General features: G+C 39.5%; 2 protein-coding genes across 3 annotated transcripts in view; one reads left to right on the forward strand and one right to left on the reverse strand.

Moving 5' to 3' along the window:
- Positions 1-18: 18 nt before the first annotated feature.
- Positions 19-7,808, reverse strand: rpl5b (ribosomal protein L5b). Its single transcript, XM_036570329.1, has 8 exons — positions 7,684-7,808; positions 7,146-7,215; positions 6,948-7,063; positions 5,956-6,090; positions 4,605-4,807; positions 2,099-2,276; positions 1,908-1,996; positions 19-182 (listed from the first exon to the last, which is right to left on the reverse strand). The coding sequence occupies exons 1-8, from the start codon at positions 7,684-7,686 to the stop codon at positions 86-88; spliced, it is 891 nt and encodes a 296-aa protein (XP_036426222.1). The 5' UTR covers positions 7,687-7,808; the 3' UTR covers positions 19-85.
- A 4,564-nt stretch (positions 7,809-12,372) lies between these two features.
- The window catches only part of evi5b (ecotropic viral integration site 5b), a 72,796-nt gene continuing 63,310 nt past the window's right edge, over positions 12,373-21,858 (forward strand). For both annotated transcript variants that reach the window (XM_036570331.1, XM_036570333.1), the window contains exon 1: positions 12,373-12,572. The gene's annotated coding sequence lies outside the window, so the exon portion shown is untranslated. The remainder of the gene's footprint in view (positions 12,573-21,858) is intronic.

The raw sequence follows: 21,858 nt of genomic DNA on the forward strand, positions 1-21,858 counted from the left end.
CATGAACACAACAAGTACTTGAGTCTTTTCAATAGATTTATTAGAACAAAATTCTGCACAATAATGTGGGCCAGAAGACACCAATTTAGTCCTCCTCTGCAGTCTGAGCCCGGAGGAAGCTGGCCTTCTTCTGAGCAACACGGTCTTTCCTTTGGCCCAGAGTGAGCTTGCTGCGGTTCCATCTGTCAACAGAGGAAAACCTGAGTTAGCAAGCAGAATTCTTGAGTTTTAAAAATGCAACTCTGCACAAAGCTTTACAGCAGCAAACTTTTCACACCATTTGTTACCTTCACACTGGCAGTCATGTGGCAATGACAGCAGTTTTTCCTACAATAAATTAGAAGTCTGCTATTTTGACAAATTACTTCGCTACTGTGTCACTTAATAAACACATGAAAATTTTCATGTGAACTTTGGAAAGAATTTAAATCCCCAATTCAGAGATTCTGGAACAGATTCCCAGTGACAGATTAACCTTAGTGTTGGACTATACTGCAGTGCTAATAGTGAAACACCACTGGATTTTTTTGTTGTCTAGGCTTAAGATTAATCTGGGTCTGGGAAACTGACCTTCAAATTTCACATGAAATCAGTTTAATGCAAACAAAGCAGAGCAGAACTGATTAGAGATGTGAGATGAAGCAGATTTTTTACAGCGTTTCACCTACTGAGCCCCACCAAAACCAAATAAAAATGACTAACTTTGCATTCTTTGTAATAAAAAATGAATTATTCTTTAAGTATTGATGATGTCCACAATATGCCCAGAAAGGTATACAGTGAAGTAATTTATTACAATGACATTAAATGTCATTGTCCACCTTTACTCTCAAAGTATGTACACAACCACCCACCCATATCTGTCCTTGCAATTAAAGTTGTGCCTGCAATGTCCAGAATCAGTCCCGACAAGCTTAAGTACTTAAACAGTTAAGCTATGTACATCCGCACTCAACTCAGTCTACTTTGTCCAAGTGCACAAAACTTAAAACATCTAAACTAAAACAAATCTGCATTACAGTCTAAGGCCCATGTGTCAAACACAAATCAGGCCCGTGACACGGTTCTATTCCACCCGCAAAACTATTTTAATTTTCTATTCTTATTAGCTTTTTTCACCCCGAGGTGCACTACAGTCCCCAGCATGCACTGTAACATAGGGTGTTCTGATCCCCTTCTCCCAACAACAATCTATAGGTCAGCGGTTACATAAAAAGAAGAGACATCTGGTGTCTAGTTCAAGCAAACAGGCAATAAAAAAAAAATCTACCTGAACTATTTTTAATTACTATTATTGTCAAACAATTATTCAATGCCTATGTTACTGTTGCAGTTTTGGCATATTTTGAATAAACAATGGCCCGTTCGGGTTATGGCAAAATGCTATGTAAAAAAGAAATAAAAACACTGCTGGCCCACGGATTTGCTGAGATTTTTAAATGTGGCCCTTTTAGTGGTTGATTTCGACACCCCTGGTCTAAGGTATCACCACATACAATGCCACAGGAAGCGAGTGAACAGTCCAAATGAGAGAAGTTACCACCCACACATCTCCCACACCAAATAACAGACAGCATAACTGATCTCAGACGTTATTCTCAACAACTGGGGAACCTTATGGTTAATTGTTGAGGCCAATAAACCAGGAAACGTAAAAATCCACATATCAAATCAGTGTGAACCAATGGACTATGAACTGGAAATGGAAATGAACAACTGCATTACTGAAGCACCGATGACATCTGTTCTCAAAACTGAAGTTCGATACTCCAAGTCTACAATAAATAACAGGGCATCACACCACCACAGTAATTAAACACCATGCTATTCCAAGGATTCTTATTTCTGAAATTCCTTCCAGGAACAAGAACTTCTTAGGAACCAAAGAAACAAACAACTGCACTCACCTCTTCTTCTTGACCTCCTTCTTGGGCTTCTTTTCGTGCACTGGGTTCTCACGGATGGCTGCATGTGCCTTCTTGTACATTTCCTCCATCTGCGTGGGAACAATTTAAATAATATTTCTTTCATACGCATCCTGTCATTTGAACTGTATTTGTAACAATACAGGTTTAGAGTACATCTTTGAAACACGTACGCTTTCAGGGGTGACACCGTTCTTGATGAAGCGAGAAAACTGTTTCTTGTAGGCATCTTCATCCTCCTCCATCAGGAGGCTCATGTACTCAGACACGTTCAGGCCCAGGATGTGTTTACGGTGGACCTCTGCGTTGAACTCTTTGCTTTCAGTGTCGTAGCCAGGGAAACGTTTGGTGCTGGACAAAAAAAGGGAGAAACACTGTAGGTGATCCAAATGGAAAGGTTCCAGATTTTAGCACTAGTACAGCATCTAAATCCAGTGTTTCCTGACCATGGAACAGGTAATACATGACAACCCAAACATTCATTTAAAGTCAAACATTTGGTCATCCAACTAGTCTCCATTTGGATGTCAGATGGTTATTGGTGTTGCTAAATATACTTTATTAAAATTTCCAGTTTCAATATTGCAGGACTGTCAAAGCTGCTTTCAGCCCCGTCTTGAAACGTGCTCACATCAAACATGCAAATGAAGGACCAACTACAATTGCTCAGTTTCTAAAGGTGTCATCATCAAGCAGCAGGATGTTCAATGGCAGCCCATCCAAACAATAAATACATAAAAATATAGCCGCGAGCGGCAATGAGCGGGTTCAAGCATGCAACAGCAGTACAGGCCCTACTGCAGGTTTAGCCCATTAGGCCTAAAAAGGCCTCAAGGTTTTGGTTTAGCCCATTAGGCCTAAAAAGGCCTCAAGCTATGGGTCTTATTCATAGGCAGAGTGAAGAGAACTGATAGGAAGTCAGTTCATCAAAAGGCCTTCAGTTGCCATAAACAAGAAGCAGTGGTGTTTTAAACACATTATAGGTTTGCATTCATATGTACTGATCTACACTGCTTTGTAGAACATCCAAGAAGTTGCACTTGCACAGTGGAATGATTCTATATTTAAGCCATTGATTTGATGTAGGCCATAATGAAGCCCAATGAACTCATAAGAGGTCCTAAGGGTGTAGAGGAGCTCAGTGAAAGTGGGTCAGAATTGGTGAAAAGGCCACAATATGGTATGATTCTTGATCAGGGACCATATCCAAAGATGTTTACCAAGTTTTGATCAGACTGACCTTTTGACTTTTGTATAATAAGCCTTCGTATAATGTAGTCTTCAAATGAATAAGCCAAAATACCAGACAAACAGTATAATTTGTGACAGAACATGCACTTAGAAAGTTGTTTAGGTGATTGATCTGAGTCGTATGGCACCATTTGTTTATCTGTCGACCTTGTAATAACATTGTAATAGCATTTTTATTGATTTTTCAGTGCACCCCCTAAAGGCCAATCTGGACCAAACTGGGCAAACACAATTATAGTCCAAATATGTAAAAGTCCTTAAAGTTTGGACAAAATCCAGGGACTAGTTCGAAAAGTAGGCTTTTTAAACAGTTACCGATTACAAAAAAACTATGCAGTTTTGTAATAAATATGCATTGGCAAAATTGTTTGGAATAACATACTTAATATGATACACAAGGACTTTCAAGTAAACTTGTAATAAAAGAGTAATAATATGTAATAATATGTTAATTTTTATGAATACACCCCCCAGTGGCCAAATCTTTTGAAACTTGGTTGGTTGTTAGAAAGTGGCTAAATGTAGAGATCATTTAAGTTTCATGATGATTGGTCAATGTTAAGCCTGTCAAAAAGCCTGCTAAATGCTGATTGGCCGATGGCAACCATATACTTCAATGAATCAAATTGTCCTTATGGATTCACTTATAGTCTGGCCAACAGATGGTATCTGCAAAGTTTCAGCTAGATCGGATGTACGGATGCTGAGAAACAGCCATGTAGCATTAACTCCGCCCCATAATTACATATGCGCACAAAAATCGAATGGCTACCTCAGAATGGGGTATTAACATGGCCTGTGAAGTTTGAAATTTTTTGGCTTAAGGATTCTTGAGTTACAGATTTCTCAATTAATTCTGAATTATTTTGAATTTATCCAGAAGGGTTCATTTGCATATGGCAGCCATGTTGTTTAGAAAAGTCTAAATGTTTTTGATAATTATTGACCTTCAGGCTCTTCTGAATTTTTTGACACCAACTACATGGGGATCGGGCAAAAATTGTAGGACTAGTTCGCAAAAGTAGGTTTCGCATATTATGCAAATGAGCTCAAAATCTAAGTGGGCGGAGCTAAATGGTCCCAATGGCAAAGTTGTTTGTTTGGACCCAAGGAACCAGGAAAAAAATGTCTTGTCTAGGAAAAATCTTTTTTTAGGAGTTATAGGCCAAAACGCGTTGACCTGCGCAATAGCGCCCCCTTGTGGCCTACTGGGCTGATTCCTTGCGCCTGAGTAGCGGGAGGGACTACTACCTATTGACCAAGTTTGGTGTCTCTAGGACTTACGGTTTGGGCTGTGCGTTCCGTTTTAGGGAAGAAAAATAATAAGAAGAAAAACCTTGACAATTCCAATAGGGTTCAATGCATTGCATGCTTGAACCCTAATAATCTCCCTCAAACGGATGACACACAACATAACGTAATATGTACCTGTGGGGGATGGACAGACCTCCATCTACGGCTCCCTTCAGGGCTCCGAACACTTTGTTGCCTGTGGTGGTTCTGGCGAGGCCAGCATCCAGGTAACAGGTGAAGGCACCAGGCTTTCCATCAATGCTCTCCACATTGAACTCCTCTCCAGTGACCTCCACTTGGCCCTCATACAGCTTATCCAGGCCAAATTTGTTTAGCAGCTTTAGAAAAAGAAACAAAAAAAGCATTTTGAGACACCTACTTTATCTGAGCTTCAATCATTAGATTTGTAAAAACAAATGCAAAATAGCGAATTACAGTATTAACTTTCAAAAATCACAGCACTACAGTTCAGTATCTTCCCTGTTGCTACAACACAGCTAAATCATGAAAAAAAAAACACCACTGTGACTCCAGGACTGAGGCTAATTACCAACTGGGCTAGCTTGTTACTTAATTTGTAATAATACCTACATTCTGCACAGACAGCATGCAACACAGTGGTTCTCCATGTTTGTATGGCTGGAAACTAAACAACTGACAAACTGGTGGCACCCATTTTCTGGACAAACTTGTCCATTTCACTCTCTACTGGAGAGCAGATCTCATGAACCGCAGTTTAAGCCTGTCCCAAAGTTCACATCTGCGGATTTATTTACTGGTGTGCACGCTCTTGTGCAAGTCCAAGTGTGTCCCGTTTCTCAAACGTGCAAAAAGTCAGCGTGCAAGACCACAACAAACTCACCCTTTGTCAAAGACCACATTTAAGTGGTACTGGACTAAGTATTAACCCACAGTTGTGTTGGTAACATTATCACAATATCAAATATCAGAGAACGACATTAATATCACAAGAATGTTGCCAACTGCCTTTCCCAAAATGTCATACACATCCTCACACTTGCACACTTTTGACTGGTCTTTGTGACAGGCTGTTTGTTTCATTTTCATATTCCCCAACAGACATTGTGCCAGACTGAAAATCTACATCATAATCTTACCACCAGGCAGTGACATGTGTAGGTGTGTAGTTCATTAGTTGATGTTTTGTTTGTATAATCTTTAATTACATGCAAATGTTCTACTGTATACATTTTTGAACTACCCATAAACCAAAATGGGTGTACAAAATGAATGGTTAAATAAAGGTGAAACAAAGTGTGGCATGTAAATGTTAACAAAAAGACAATAAAATGCATACTGATATTTATTTAAACAACCATATTCAATAAAAATAATTAGCAGCCAAAGGCTATAGGATGCTTTTAATTTGGGCTTCACCCTGAAAGCTAAAAAAATGGCTTGAATAACAGCTACACAGACATGAGGTAAAGACTGCAGTAAATAATAGCAGTCTAAAGGGTCTTACCCTGCGAGCAAGGAGCAGTCCAGTGCAGTAGGCCGCTGCATAGTTTGTCAGACCCACAGACACACCGTATTTTGGGAGCTCATGGGAGTACGCAGCACACACGATCATGTCTCCCTCGATCTTGGCGTAGGCAATCTGCGACAAAATACAAAGTTCGTTACAATTAATGGGATGTGAGCCAGATATCCAAACCTCCCAAATTACCAGAGGTGCACAGTATTTGCAGCAGGTGTACAACAGCAAAGCAGCTCTTTACCCACTATGCTGAGCTGCTACTTTAACAGTCAAAAAAATGACACTAACAGATATTTACTCAGAGCCAGAGGAAGGCAAATTCTATATTCCCTGACTTTCTGTGGGGTTCAGCAGCGGAGTAAGGCCTAGTTCCTAACCAAGTCCTGAATGATACCATCAAAAATTCATGTTATTTTTTTTTTTAAACATATAACATTATCAGATGAAATTTTCATTAATACAACTTGGACCCTTTAATGTCCTGAGTCCAAGCTCTCTATATTGACACAGCTTCTTCTGACTGCATTGTTTTGTCCTGCTTCTCTATAAATGACATGAAAACAAGCACCATAGTATCCTAAACACTGCCTATGCAGACATCATGTTTCCAAAAAGGAAACATACTGTTCGTTACCTTTTATGTCTCTTGAATGGTTCTTGCAATCTGAAACATCCGCCAATTTGCCTACTCTGCAATTAACCAAATTTGCATCATACATCAATATTTCTAAAACTGTGACACCAATACAGCATTCAAAATACATCATCCATCACTAATCTAACCCCAAAACTTAGTCCCGGAATGCACTTTTTGACCTGGCAATCAACTGAGGCACTATTTATTACCCACCTGTATGACAACTTACCATCATACAGTGACAAAAAGATTTTTCGAGAATTTAATAACCAGTGAAAAAAGTAAACATTTCCAGAGTTGGGACTGTACTTCACAGACCTAGTTGTGATAACAGCCTCACCTGGCAGATGATGTCCCTGTTGGAGAAGCGAACAATCATCCTGTACTTGGGTGTGTTGTACTTGTTCTTGTCTTGGATAACCAGGCGTTTGCGGGCAAAATAGTCAGTCTTTCCCTCTGAAACAAGAAGACAGAAGCTGTACTCAGGGCTAACTTGGGTGTTTTGCTGAGATTACCAAAGCAACTACACAACTCTTACCTCTCCTCCTCCTGAACTTCACCTGGTATCTCTTGAAGTAGGCCTTGTTCTTCACCACTTTTACAAATCCCTGTGAAGCAATGATGAAAACGTTAAGCCAGCATATGCACACACACACAGACAGCTCTACCTTCCAGAAGCACTGACAACATGGCAACACCAAGGTGGACTTCCACTCAGAGGATGCGGCCAACTCACAGCAGCTAGCTAGCAGGGTTAGCATTTAGCACTAATGTATCCAAACAAAACAGTGACCGTTCAGGAATTCAACCGGACGTGTTTTTTCTTAAATAACATTTAGATCTCGCGACGTGTGTGTACAAAGTTTAGGACAGTTGACAAATCATGCGCATGTGTGTTTAGCAGAGGAGTGAAGTCAGCCATTAGGCCACGCTTATACAGGAACCGGGATCCAGCACAGCGGAGAATCTAACTCCATCCTCTTTATTATTGACTTTATCGAATCATGTGAGTGCACAGGAAGAACAAGAGATGCCTGATGTATGAAGGTACACATGCATTGCGGCGCTGTACTGACCATTTTGCAGACTTTTTAGTCTCCTAAGCCGGAGCCAGGAGTCAAACAGTGGGCAGTTTGACTCCGCTGCACTGGAAAAAGAAAGACTGATGTGCGCATGTGCGGGGAATAGCGCCGCACAGCTACATTGAGATGAAATGAGGGGAAAGTACAGCAGCCTCTACTGGAGCGGAGGAAACAACGCGGCGTGGACTGGAAAGAGAGCTCCAACAAAAATGAATCAAACAGGGAGCAATGAGTCAATATCAACCACAATAACAGCAACAATAATAACAACTGCATTATAGAATTATTATATTTATGATATGCTATTTTAATGACTCCAGTGTTGCAGCTGAAATAATGATCCGTGTAGTTACATGTAACAGTTTCCATATTGTTCATTTTTGTTGTTGTTGCTGCTGGTGTTGTTGTTTTTGTTGTTATAAACACAACTATTTTGAGCTTTATACTTTTTGGAGATAATAGTTGTTTAATTATTTAAACAAATGTCCACTAGGTTTTCCAGTTTTGGTTCTCTTGTGAATCCTTAGAGTTCCTATGATAATTATTTGCAACATTACAATTTTTTTTAGACTCAGAGGCAATTGAAGAAGCCTAAACTATCCATTTTAATCAAAGTTGTCATTCAGAGTTACTGGGACAGAGTTGATGGTAATTTTTCAGACCATGTCATTCCAGAGTTCTCTGGTTATACGTCTCTACTTATTAATGCACAGCCTCAAAGAGAGGGTCAGACTCAATGTTTAGGTCTCACATGCAAAATCAACATTACACTGATGAAGATACGACGACAATCATAGATAATTTACTCACATCCTCAGCAGACACATCCTTCACCGGGTTTTGACTGAGTTTGAAAACTCTTTGAACAAACTTGCAAAATCAGATTCATCCGCTTGTGGGGGTCCAAAGCACAACTGATGCTGTAAAGTGTTCTTCTGTATGGTGAGTGCAATTACATAATTCCACCAGAGGGGTCTCCAAATCCCCCAATCCTACATAGTGTTGCTTTAAGCCAAGAAAGAGAGAAAGAAAGGAAGAAAGAGGACATTTTATTTTATTATATTATTTTTTAGGCTCAAATGTGAGTAGAGAAGCCTAAACCATCCATCTTTGTAGAAGTGTTGTTACTGCAATGAAAGAATGAAGTGGAAATAACAATAGTTAAAAAAATATTTTATAAAGACTTTTGCAATTCTGACCTTAAATTTAGAAGAACTAAATTATTATTAATTAAAATAATATTTTTGGGCCTAATTTAAGAATATATTTATGCCTATATGTATGTGTGAACAATATTAGAGAGAGAGAGAGAGAGAGAGAGAGAGAGAGAAAGAAAGAAAGAAAGAGGTTATGAGCATAGTTCAGAGTAAGGTTCTCGTTCACCAGTGGCCTAATTCAGTTCTCAAATTAACCTTATTGTGCACATCTATGGTTAAAATAGAAAATCTCAGACATTGAGCTAACACATGTTTTCACACGGGAATATAACATAATAGTCAAGCATAATTACCAATTGAACTATTTTGTTTCATTTTCTTTCTTTCTCTCTCTCTTTCTCATTCTGTTCATTGGCTTATTTTGGTTGCCAAGCAATTCCACACCCTGGCCTGTAGCCTAATGAGCAGACATGTTCTGCATCACCAGGAACAATTCTTCCTGTTTGATGGTACCTGAGCCTGAAATAGCAGCCACACAAAGTGAATCTTACGCAGATTCTGGCTGCGTCAGTGATTCTTTGTGAGAAAGAGGAGGGTGTGTCTAACATTACAACCATAACGCCAACGTCAGCGCCTCCATGAAAAACCAGAAAAGTTGGTTGGCTGTGTCGCCACGAGCAAATCACAACTATCTGTCTAACCTCATTCACTAACCTCATTTGTAAGAGGTACCGATTAGTATCAGGTCTCAAGGAATGCTGCTTATCTAATGGTAAGTTGTTCATTAATTTATTATTCCTTGTCTTTTTAAAAAAATAATAAACCATAAGTGTTAATAACAGGGACTTGGTTACGGGAAGCAGGAATTTAACTGCAGTGGTAACTGAGGCTCAGGGTTCACCCGAAACCTTTCTCACTGTGCTATTTCCTGCATAGGTTTATTTATTTATTTATTAGATAATAAGAATTATGAAGAGCTTCAATGCTTTTAATTCAGCGCTTAACTGAATTTATATGTATGTGTTGTAAATCAGGTCTAATTGTAAATTATATACGGTTGATATAACTTTTATTTCACAAAGTTCTGCCAATTTTAGTCAATTGTGAGGTGAGTACCCGAATATTATAGATTATAATGGAAATAATCTTCAAAGAGAGGCCAAGCTATAAAAGTGCATTCAGTTAAGGTAACAGTTTAAGGTTTTCTTGAAGTTACTACTCAGTTAGCCAGACAGCTAAAGCAAAAAATTCTAGATTTTTGAAGGATAAAAGCTAATGGAAACCCCAATCATGTAGTATAGGCTTTTAGTTAGCCTGAACTGTCCAGCTGACATGTTGTCAACTAAAAGCGCAGAATAGCAATGAGTGAAACAGCTGTGAGCAAAACTCCTATGTTAACCACATAGCTAAAGCTAAAACTGTAGGCTTCTGGAGGATAGTTCCTTGTTGGGTAGCAAACACTTTTCATTCAGTAGGTGATCTTCTATTACCTGTATGTGAGAAACCTAAGACAGAAAAGCAACTTGACCACCGGATAATTGCTGCTAGGGTGCAAGCATCAAGGCAGGCTGGGTAAAACGGATTACAGAGGGCTGCAAAGCTTCATCTAAAACACACTGATCGCAAACTCATGAAGGCCTGGAGTAAGCTAATGAGTTAACTCAGGACTGCTAGATGAGGTAGAGTGCTGTGGCCCTCCATTTAATCTGAAATATAGTATTAAATACTCTCCTGCTAACTGATTACAGCATTGATGCGAGTGTAGGACTATTCAGACAGATGACTTTCATACGTTTACATTATAAATCTTTATAATCACACAATCACTGACAGTTGTAGGCCTAATCCTACTTTACTCTTATATTGCACGCAAGGGCAGATTTAATGACTCAGGGGTCCAAGGCAAAAGACAGGAATGGGGCCCATTGGATGCACATTTTTAATTTAGTGATCTCGTGAGTGGCGTGACCATCTGTGCTGCAAAAATCTTAAATCTAGCCAATATATCTAATATTTATCTTTTTAAGATTGTTGTAAAACTATTGTGAGATTAATTTATGTCAAGAATTTTTTACTTAATTTCATTAAGTGAAATGATCTAACTATATAGCCAATGACAGCTATGTTTAAAATGTATAGAAATTTTAGAATAGGTGATTTAACATCCACACATAGAGTACATCTAGTTTGTATTTTCATGGGCTCCTTGGCTCATGGGGGCCTTTATGAACACAATCAGTGGCTCGCTCGTCTTTATAATTTCCTGTGGTTAATCTCACTGATCTTTCCTCTGTATGATCTGAGTGGATTGGTTGAATTTTCTTTGTAAACATTTAATACTTGTAATTTAATACATGTATTAACATGTTCCAGTTCCAGTACGGTCCAAGGAAGGAGAGGTTTCCTTTTTAAATTTTGGCTCCTCTCATTGGTTCCTCCTCAAGCAAGGAATCTGTCCTGCCACTTCATTTTATACTGTTTTCATCTTTTCATTCATCATTGTTCTTACACTACAATACCCATCATGCATTACGCAAACACTTCATACAGTCACTGGGAATTCCTGTGGTGTCATCCAATCCTTACCTCAGTCATCAAACATAATCATAATAAAACAGAAATTCTATCTTTATTCAATGCTTATTGGATACCAGAGACAAGTTACCCCCCAAAAAATAAGCCAAACTGAGGTAAAGTGGCTAGATAACTGAGTAGCTACCTTGCTAACTTTAGCTTTTAGCTCCTTGTTTTCCTCATCTGAGTCATTATTTTCTATTATTCTGTCACTCTATTCTCTTCATTAGGTATTTTGAAGTTAATATTATATACAGTTATTTACAGTTATACAGTTAGTTAGTCAGCTGCAACAATATTCGGCTTCCTAGCAGTAACATTAGCTGCCTTCCTTCAGTATTTTCCAGCTAACTTAGTGAAAAATAAACAAACAAATTCTTCAAACAGCCCGTGCCCAACAATTCACCCTAAAGCAGTTGTAGTTTTTCAAACGTTTCCCTGGACCTCCATGATACATCATCAGAAGGGGGTTTCTAGTCTTTAAACTAGAGAATCTCACTCAGGAGACTATGTTGCGATGGTTAAACATTTCATTTTGCCCTTTAGGCTGCAGCCCCTGCTTTTGAAACACAGCAGTTGGACACTGGATCATTAATTAGAGAAGTCAGCATGTGCGATTTGAGACGCAGCCTTGGCTCGTTGCTCTTTAACCAAACATTGGTACCGTTCTTTTAGAGAAGGGAGCATTCTCACACTTCTAAAAGCAGAAGTGTGCGATTTGGGACGCAGCAGTTGCGCTCAGCTCTTTAAACAGCAGATGGCGCCATTGCGCTTAGACAGTGAGGATGGTACTCTTAGACCGCGCATGCTCAGTTGGCTCCAGTGCAGTGACGTCGGCAGGGCCCATTTGTTGGCATGAGTGTGTGTGTGGAGCTCCCGCAGCCTGCTGTGTACACACACACACACACACACACACACACACACACACACACACACACACGCACGTATACACACTCAGTGTTACTGCCTAGCAAGCTTGCTTGAGCTCCATGGACTGCTTGTTGAAATCCTGCCCAGTGTAAAACCGCCAGTTGACGTTGTTTGGACTGTTTATCCCGCCAGACTCGGCCGCGCAGGAGAATGCAGCTGCACTTCGCTCCGCGGAAAGTTAATGTTTAGCTAAATCCTGGGATTGAAATAAAAGCTTCCAAGGTAAAAGTGCTCGGTTCTCCCCCCATAGCTCCTAGCTGCTGCTGCGTGGCTCTGCTGCTCCGGCTCCTTTGCAGAGGGAGGGTGAAGCAAGAGAGGTGGCTGCTGTTGCATGTTGTAGCTGTTGGGTTTTAAGGGTTTTAAAGCTTGAACGCGAAGGTGTCCAGACCTGATGCTCTCTTCAGGGTCAGCTAACAGTGTTCGTCATGTCTTGTTTACTGCCGGCTCAGGAGACTCCTGTGTTTTTCCCTTACACAGCTCTTTTGGCTGCTTGGCTAGAGGCAGCTAGCCGGAGGAGCTAAGCCTGAACTAATGAGGGTTGCCCTTATAAGTTGACTGACCAGTCCCAGTCCCAGTTAATTCCAGCACAGTTCTGGCCCTATATTTTGCAACTGTTCACCATCTTGTGTACAAATCCAGTTTGTCTAAACTCTGTGAATCAGTAGTTCTGCTCCAGGAATTTTCCCTACACTGCACAACTTATTGTTTTCGCTGCTGTTAAGCTAATTCGTGGTCTTTATAATGCTGATTTATAAGCTCAGTAATGAGTTGAATGGGCTGTGCTGGAGCAGGGCAGCACTAAACTGTGCAGTGCAGGAGCAGGATTCAGAAACACTGGTGTAAATGATGTCTGAGCAGTAGCACAGTCGCGTATTGTACGATAGCGTAAATGTGAAGTTGTTGACAGTGCAGGTGCTGGCTTGTCACGCTTGATATCATTGGTTTTGGTCAGTGATGACATCTCCACAGCTGTAAGGAAGAAATGCACCATATGCTTCATATTGCCAAGTTTAGTGAGGCACAACTAGGCTTGTTCATTCTTGCCTATCACAGCACACATCAATTAAAACTGGAAGTTGCGAGTCTCTCATAGGTTTATATTTTCTCTCGCAGGCTTATGTTTCACATACCAGCGTGAGGAGTTTCATAGATACAGAGTAGCCTTAAACCGAGATGTTGATGGAAGAGGCCTAGTCACAGATAATCTAGATCAGTTCATCAGTAGGACTGAAATGGCGCAAAACTTTCAACGTCTGGAGTTTCAGAACGAGGCTGTTGTGCCATATAAAAAGGTGTATTCTTGTGTTTATTATTTATACAAAATACATTATGTCGCTGCTATCGGAGCAAAACCTCATATCTCCAATATGATAACTTTACAGAAGAAGGAGAAAACATACTCTACTTTTAAGGTCTATGTAAACAGGCTTTTTTTCCCCAAGTAACTGGGCCATTTCTTTTGGTCCACTTATCATGAAAAGTACTCAGTGTGAAAGACAACAGGCATTTTCAAATTATGTCAAAAACTGAAAAATGGAGATGTGAGGTTTTGTTCTGACAGCAGTGATATATACTCTCTTACCTTGTGGAAAGCAGGAGAATCATTCCTGTTTCCCAGTTGTAAACTAAGCACACATTCTGTGTTTTTAAAATGTAGCATGGTGTGTGCTGTCAGGATAGAGAAAGTAACTTTACAGGAGAAGGGAAAAAAGCTTCTAAAGGGGAATTGCATTGATTTTATTTCGATTTCTGCATAATTCAACGACTGAGATTAAACTAGTTTTTTAGTGGTTTGTTGTCAGTTCTAGAGAAATGTATTTTTGCAATGGTAAATGGAGCCAAGAGTTGCAATCTGTGATGCATATTTAACCGTTCTATTTACTATTCCAAGCGACAAGTAATCCTTTTGAGTTTACATATAACGTTAGTAATGGTAAAATAGTGGTTAATCTGAAAAAATAAGTTTTCTTGGTGGACTGTTTTCGCTTATAATGCCCTGCATGTCCTTTCTCCACCATGCTTGGATTTAAAAGAAATACATTTGGGCTAAAACCAGGCATTACACTCATCAGATGTCTGGTTCTTATCACCACCACTGTGAACAGTTCTGACTCTGTACGTTTCTCTGGAACGAAGTATTTCACATCAAACCTCTCTGAATAAACTTGTTTACACATGAACAGTTTAACAGTGCAGAACTTTGGAAAAATCAGTGGAATTCCTCTTTAAATTTCTATGTACTTTCTAAATCTAAGTCATTGTGGACGACTTCCATTGGTCCGTTCACCATGAAATTTTGACACTGTGTGAACAAAAGAAATAAACATGCAATATATTTTATTCAAGTTTAAAAGTTGAATATATTAGTTAAAAAACAAACAAACACACATACCTAGAATTGGTTGCAGCTTGCCATGGTGATGTAGTCATTGCATCATGACTTTATTGTTCACCATTAGTATGAAATCTGACTCTATTAAGATTAGTACATGGGCTGTTCCTTACAGTGTTACTGGTAAGTATACAGTTTGGACACAGCACGTGTCTACAACGTGCACCACTGGATCTTTAACCTGCGCACCGATGTGATTACAGTGGATCACCTCCGATCTCTCTGCTCATCCTCTTTAATGCTTAGCGCATCCGTTCTTGTTCTTGACCCAGGGTGAAGTGCTGTGTGCAGTCAGAGTTCTCTAGGAAGCGTTTGTTGTCAGGTAATGGACTGTGCTCTGATTTAAATGTGTATAGTGGTCATATGTGTACTGGAAAGAAATCAGGTTCGTCTGGAAGAGTTAGTATTATCTCCGTGTTTGTTTAGAGGTTGTCTCATTTGGCTCTGCTTTCTGATGTCTAGACGGCTCAGAACTTATCAGTGGTTTACAGGTGAGGAGCTTGGAACCTGAGTCATTTCAGTGAGAGACTCACACCTGTAAGAGCGTGCCTGTACTTGTCCAGTTAAACACCTTTGGTTGTGTCTCTCCTAAAGAAAACCCTGCAGTGTCCTAAAGCAACAGCAAAAAAATAGCATTCTCACTATTTCCGTCTTACCCCAAATGTAGTCAGTCTGCAAAGACGTATTTTGTCTCTGAAGCTTGCATCTTTAGTTTTGGCCTGAAGCTACGACTAATATAGCTAACAAGTAATAAGCTGCTCTAAGTTGTAAAATAGTCTCTGATAGACTTGCTTTTGTGGTTTCTGACACTGTATGATATACTTGGGGATGCACAATAATATCAGAATGATATTGGTATTGGTGGACAAGTATCGATGTCGGAGAGATGTTTAGATTTGACTGATATTTCAAACCGATATTTGATGATGTGTTTATTGTATTCCAGGAGAGTAGAACGTTTAGATGATGCTGTGCTAAAGAGTAGGGATGCACAGTGGTATCAGTATCATATCTGTTTTGGCAGATATTTGCTTAAAATTATACCAGCATTGGACAGATTTGACCGAAATTTCAGACTGATATATGAAAAATATATAAAGTCTCTGCATTCTATCCGTTTTGCAGCATTTGTTAACCTAAAAAATGTTGTGTTTCTTTGTGAAGCTAATAAAGTCAGATGTAGTCCCAGTTTTTTCCTTTTTTTTTGCAAAAGCTTGGGTGCTTCTTGTCAAATTAGGTTTTTTTTTGATAATTTTCTGAGTGAGAAAGATGCCATATTTAAGTGAGGATGCATTATTTTCACTTTTTAAGTGAGGATGCATTATTTTCACTTTTTAACTCAACATGATTAGGGTATTTAAACTTTTGCATACCACTGAATGGACATCGATACCGGCTCACAATTCCATATTGGTATTAAGGGTACTGATGCACCCTTAATACTGCTAGCTTTAAAAATTGGGAAAAAGTACAGGTAAATGCAGGTTTCAAGGTGGTTACTGGTACTGTCTTCAGCCATGCAACATATTTTTGTCCATTTTGATGCTGCCAGACATCAAACATTGGCAGTAAGGGGAAAATATTGATATTAAGTGTTATGTTTTGCTTAACTAAATAGGAAATATCAGTGCAGTTTGACATTTGTGATTCTGTATTTCCTCACCTTCATAGGACAGGCTGTGTGGGTAGAGTAGATGGCTTTGTGTCCATGATAATACTCTGTTCCTGCTTGCTTCACGTTCTTTGCACGCTCCATTAAGGAATCCACAGTCCTTTCACAGTGTTGTTCGTTCAGCTTTTTAGACTCCTTAGAACTAAACGGAGTGTCTCGGTGCATCCGTGTTTGATCTGCTGCCTTATTGAAATTCTCTCTTTGCACTCTACCTTATTAAGTCTGTTTCTCTCTCACTCTTCTTCTCTCTCATCATCTCTCTCATATCAGAAAATCTTGGTGTCGAGTCTCCTTTGCTCACTCCAGGTTTCTCTGTCTCTCTCTCTCTCTCTCTCTCTCTCTCTCTCTTTCTCTCTTTCTCTCTTTCTCTCTCTCTTGCTGTCTGTTTCCATCTCTGAGCTGCTCTGCATTGTAAGCTGAAAGTGCATTTGCTCAGCAGGCTGACCTTATTGAAATTCTCTTGAATGCTACCTTGCTATGTCAAAGTGAAATGTGAGGGGAAGTTCATTCATAGCAGGCAGTAGAGGAACAGTGCAGCAGTTTACACTCCGAATGAGTTCACAGATGAAAGAAGTATAAGAAACAAAAACTGTCACTTCTGTAAACAATATCAAAAATTGTATTCAGTTGTACATAGGGCTTTCACAAGTATTGCATAATCGCCTAATCACAGTTATTTGAGACGATTGCAGTTATTTGAAATGATTGCACTTACTTAGTACTTCAGTCATCAGATTTCTGCAATATGCAGAATGTGAATTGAGTGTGTTGGATTAAGGAAAACAAAATTGAATAAAAGAAAACAGCAAATGCATTCATTTAGACATCATGTGGCTTCTGAAAGTAAATAAAGTTTAACTTCTAACTTGGTGCTCCAACATGTTTAGAGGGCAGTGCTGAGTAATTTTGGTGTATTTGTTAGCTGTGTAGCTAATTCTGATTTTTTGGCATGTGTGTTAGCAGAATAAGTGTGTTTTTTTTTTTGGCCTATATTTTTACTCTCGTACTTGCCTCTGCAAATGAATCTGTGTGATGGTAGACATTTGTGTAAGTATAGGCGCAGGGACAATAGTTTAGTGTATCAATTTGACATTACAACCAATATTAGCTACTAATCAAAACTAATTATGAGGCAAGATGGCTATTCAGCCAATTTGGCCACTTTAAGCTTGTAACTTTAATAGTTGCGTTCGGTTCAATTAAATCATTAAGCCCAATAATTTATATGACGATCATCCTTTTTGCACCGATTTTTGAATGGGCTCATTTCATTCACATGCCTCATCTAGTTACAGTTCCATTGGCACACTTGGCTCCCTTAAACCGAGGAAATGCCTTAGCTGGTCTCACTTTGCTGATTCCACAGTTCTGCTATTATACTGTGTCTTTCATTGGAAGAATCTTTATTCACTGCGCTCCCTCATTTAGTATTCTTGTAGTGTCTCTGCCTCCCTGCTAAAAAAGAAAAGAAGGAAGCGATCTCTACACATTGCGTTTGTGCCTTGTGTTGCAGGAGGAGATTTGTAGTTAAGACGCCACCTGTGAGGGAGGTCTCTCTGTGTGCAGCAGGCTCAAACACAGAGCATGGTTATGGAAGACAGCAGGGTGGCGAACCCACTCGCTCCATAACAAAGAGTGCAGTTGTAAATCAGAGGCCTAGTCACACGTAATCAGGGAGTGGGCCATCTGGGCCTTGTGAGAAGACACTCCAGAGTACAGGAGAAAATGTTTATGTCCTGTTTCTTTGTACTAGTACATGCCATGAACCAGGGTGAATTAAAAGAACTTGTTTGGAAAAGATAAAATTTACCGTTTTTCCAATTACCTCAAAAGGTAGTTGATCCACCCGAGAAATGTTTACTTCTTTGGTTTTGCACTAGATCTACGAGACTAATGTAGCTAACAAGTAATGGAAGCTTATTCCCCACCAATTTAGCACTGTGCAAACTGCCTGCCTATAAAAATGTTTTTAGGCATGCAGTTTGCATGATGCTGGTTATTATGGTATAAGCTTCCATTAGTTAACAATGCTAGACTCTAAATAGTGAAACTAAATAGGCAAATGTTGGACACCAAACATGTCTTAGCTGATCAGCCTTATTTGGATTAAGGAAAAAATTGTGTGAAGTAATTTTTCCCAAGTTGTTCCTTTAACTTGGCTTCCCTGTCATATTTCCTAAAAAGGAACTTCACAAAAAAATACACTTTTAAAGATGCGCTTTCGGGGATTTGGAGACCTCTCTGGTAGAAATGTGTAATTGCAGACAATGGGTGGAAAAACATTTTGTAACATTGGTTGTGTGCTGGACCCCTTGGTCCAATAAACTCGAAAAAAAGACCTGACACCTCTGACTTTTCGATTATTATTTGTGGCTTTAGAGGCTGACTCGCAGTGGCGCACATACACCATATTTTAGTGTTTTTTTTTTCTCCTGACTCAGTAATGCTACTTCTTTCAGTCTCTACAAAAAATCTTACATAGAGCAGCTTTATCTTTTAATGTGCATTAATGAGTTTTATTTTAAGTCATTTTGAGCCATTACTGTTAGTTTGTCCATGGAATTTTGCTATGGTTCAACGGGCAACTGGCATTTTCAAATTATGTGGAAAAAAAAGAAAAAATGAGAAGGTTTTGTTATGACAGCGATGCTGGTTGAACAATAATACAGCAGAGGCTGTTGAGTATTAGCATTAAAATGTGTTAGAATGGCATGGATAGTCAGGGAAGAGGAGAAGAGAGGGAGGTAGACAGGACACTAATGGAGCTACATCCTCCGTCTTCTCCTGAGCCAGCTGACTTACTGAAACCCGACCTGTCATTTCTTAATTCCTGAAACTCATTGTACCTCTCTGCCTTCAGTGATAATCCCAGACACTTGTCTTTTCTTCTGCCTGTTAGCTGAGCCAAGCATGACACATTGAGGTCACCTAGACTAAAGAACCCCATCTCCTGCCAGGCCTTTCACACCCAAGATGTCAGTTTTTGACCACAATAAGTTATTAGCTTGAGTGAGGAGGTGCTTCATTGTGTTGCTGGATAGAATTAATTGGGTTGCATGCTGTGGGCAGAGTATCCTCCAAGTGTAATGCTGCATACTGTGGCTGCATTATGCATTGTGATGTATCAAAAACACATTGGTGAACAGTTAAAGTGACCTGAGAAACAATAGGTTTACATTATTTTGACCAAAATGTATGTATGTTAGATTGTGTGAATGCCTTTGTACATGAAACCGTTCTCTTAAAAGCAAGAGGTTTTATCGGTTGTTTTTTGCATTTGGTTCTCTTTTGAAGCCTTTAACCGCATTGATGGTTCTGTGGCAGTTTTGATAACAATTGGTATAAAATAAAATATTCCCAGAAACAAATGCCATTAGTGCTGATAAAACTATTTCTACGCATGACAAAATCGAAACTCCGCTCTTTTACCCATTTGTAACATGAACCGAGCATTGTATTGATTAATTTAGCTAAGTGTCAGGTTGCTAAACATTTGCTCCTTCTGTGTATCTCATGTAACGACTTTGGTTTTTCTCATGAAGCGTCTACTAAACCTTTTGTTTTGACCAGACATACCATTCAGTGTTCTACGATGTGACCGCTTAAAGGCTGTTATATCTTTGTCTGGATCCAACAGCTGTTAACTAGACTGCTCTCTTAAGGCTTGCTTGTCTGCATATTGATCTGTTGGATGTTATGTATTCTGAGGCAGCAGCTCTTCCCTCCTGTAGACTATTTGGACAGCTGGAACAGACTCCACAACAAACAGTCAGGGGCTTTTTATGCCAGCACTCCAGCCAAAAGAAATGCCCCTCATCTGGCATGTTGTTACTGAAATACCACTGAATCAGCATGGTGGGTTTCTACCCCTGTCTCAATTAAGTGGGGTGTTAAAACTGATACAAGTATAAGAGGCGGCCTGTTTATTCTGTTTGAGGCTGCATTTGATGTCTGTGAATACAGTGTTTCAGCGACGACCTGATTACTCTTCAGTATCACCCACAAAATAAAAATCTAAAGTTGTAACATCAGATCTATTTGGTTTTGTTTATTTATAGACCCAGAGGGTTGGTTTTCCAGAGAGATTAAGCCTAGTCCTGGACTACACAGCATTCAGAGTGGAGATTCTCTGTTGAAAAGAAAATAGTCTTTAAATAGGCTCAATCCATGGGCAAGAAACTGACCCTGAGTGGGTTCAGTCTTCTTCTGTGTCTCAATTCAGGTGCTTTGCACTCTGTTCTTATACTATACATTATGTATGTTACTGTCTGTTGCCTGAATTTTTGTAGAGCAGTATAATCTCAATTCAAACACCATTGTTTGCACTGAATGGCAATGACACATAGCACCTAGCATCAGAAAGGTTAAAGGACAAATGTGTCTACTTCACATTTGTACAGTGTGGTGGAGCAGGCCGGGATCATTAAGTTATAGACTCCTGGGCACAAATATTTGGTGGGACCCTGCTTGGCTACCCTTTGTTATGGTGGTCAGTGATTATTTTTTTTTAATCATTTTTTTTTATTTTACGAAATCACAGTTGGGAACCTATGCAGCACCATGATGGCAGCATAACAACCGCAATATTGGGCACATCACCTCAATTTTTCTCCATCAAGACAAAACAATAGCAAGATTACTTACATATTAACGGGAGCACAGGTTAACGTTAGCCTCTTGACTTGACTTGACGTAATCCTAACAACCAATGCAGTGTTTCCCCAGTAAAGCATGAGTACAGTCATGACATTTACTCTAGTGAGGACAAAATAAAATCATCAGCTGAAGTAAAGATGAAAAAGAGCAGCAAACTAAAAAACCCAAACTGTCAAGCATCCTAGCTAAAGCATACTGGCACAGCAAGCGAGGGATATTTATTTATTTATTTTTTTCTCCACTTATTTACAAATTACTTTACATATTACTTATTATGTGGTGACGCAGATCACTGCTGACAGGGACGATGCAGCTTTTTCTTTAACTCAGGCTAACGTTTAATATTTGGTTTTGGAAATGGTTATCCTCTGCTCTATTGGGGCATCAGGTCTCGTCTGTACAGATCCCCTGGCACATCTTTTGAGTATGTGGACCTTCAGATTCAAAGTACATTCACAGGAACACCCAGAATGCTGAAAGCTTAATCGAGGTAAAAGTACATAGTGTAACGGTTGCTAAGTAGCAATTGCAGGAGAAAATGAAGCAGACGCGGAGAGCGTCAGGGTCATGATCAGCTGTAACGTAATGCTAATTTTTTTTAAATGTTTTGTTTTTTTGCTGTGCCACTTGAAAAGTTCCCAATGCGAGACAAAACAGCTGTTTAGATTTTCTCGTAATTGCTCACGGGGGCCCCCATTGGACGATCCAGGCCTGTGGTGGAGGTCTTGCTTGGTGCATCAGCCGTTTTAAAAATTTCAAACTGCTGGCTCCTGTAATGGCTCCTCATC

Source organism: Colossoma macropomum, unplaced genomic scaffold (genome assembly GCF_904425465.1).
Source record: "Colossoma macropomum unplaced genomic scaffold, Colossoma_macropomum, whole genome shotgun sequence".
NCBI classification, from domain to species: domain Eukaryota; kingdom Metazoa; phylum Chordata; class Actinopteri; order Characiformes; family Serrasalmidae; genus Colossoma; species Colossoma macropomum.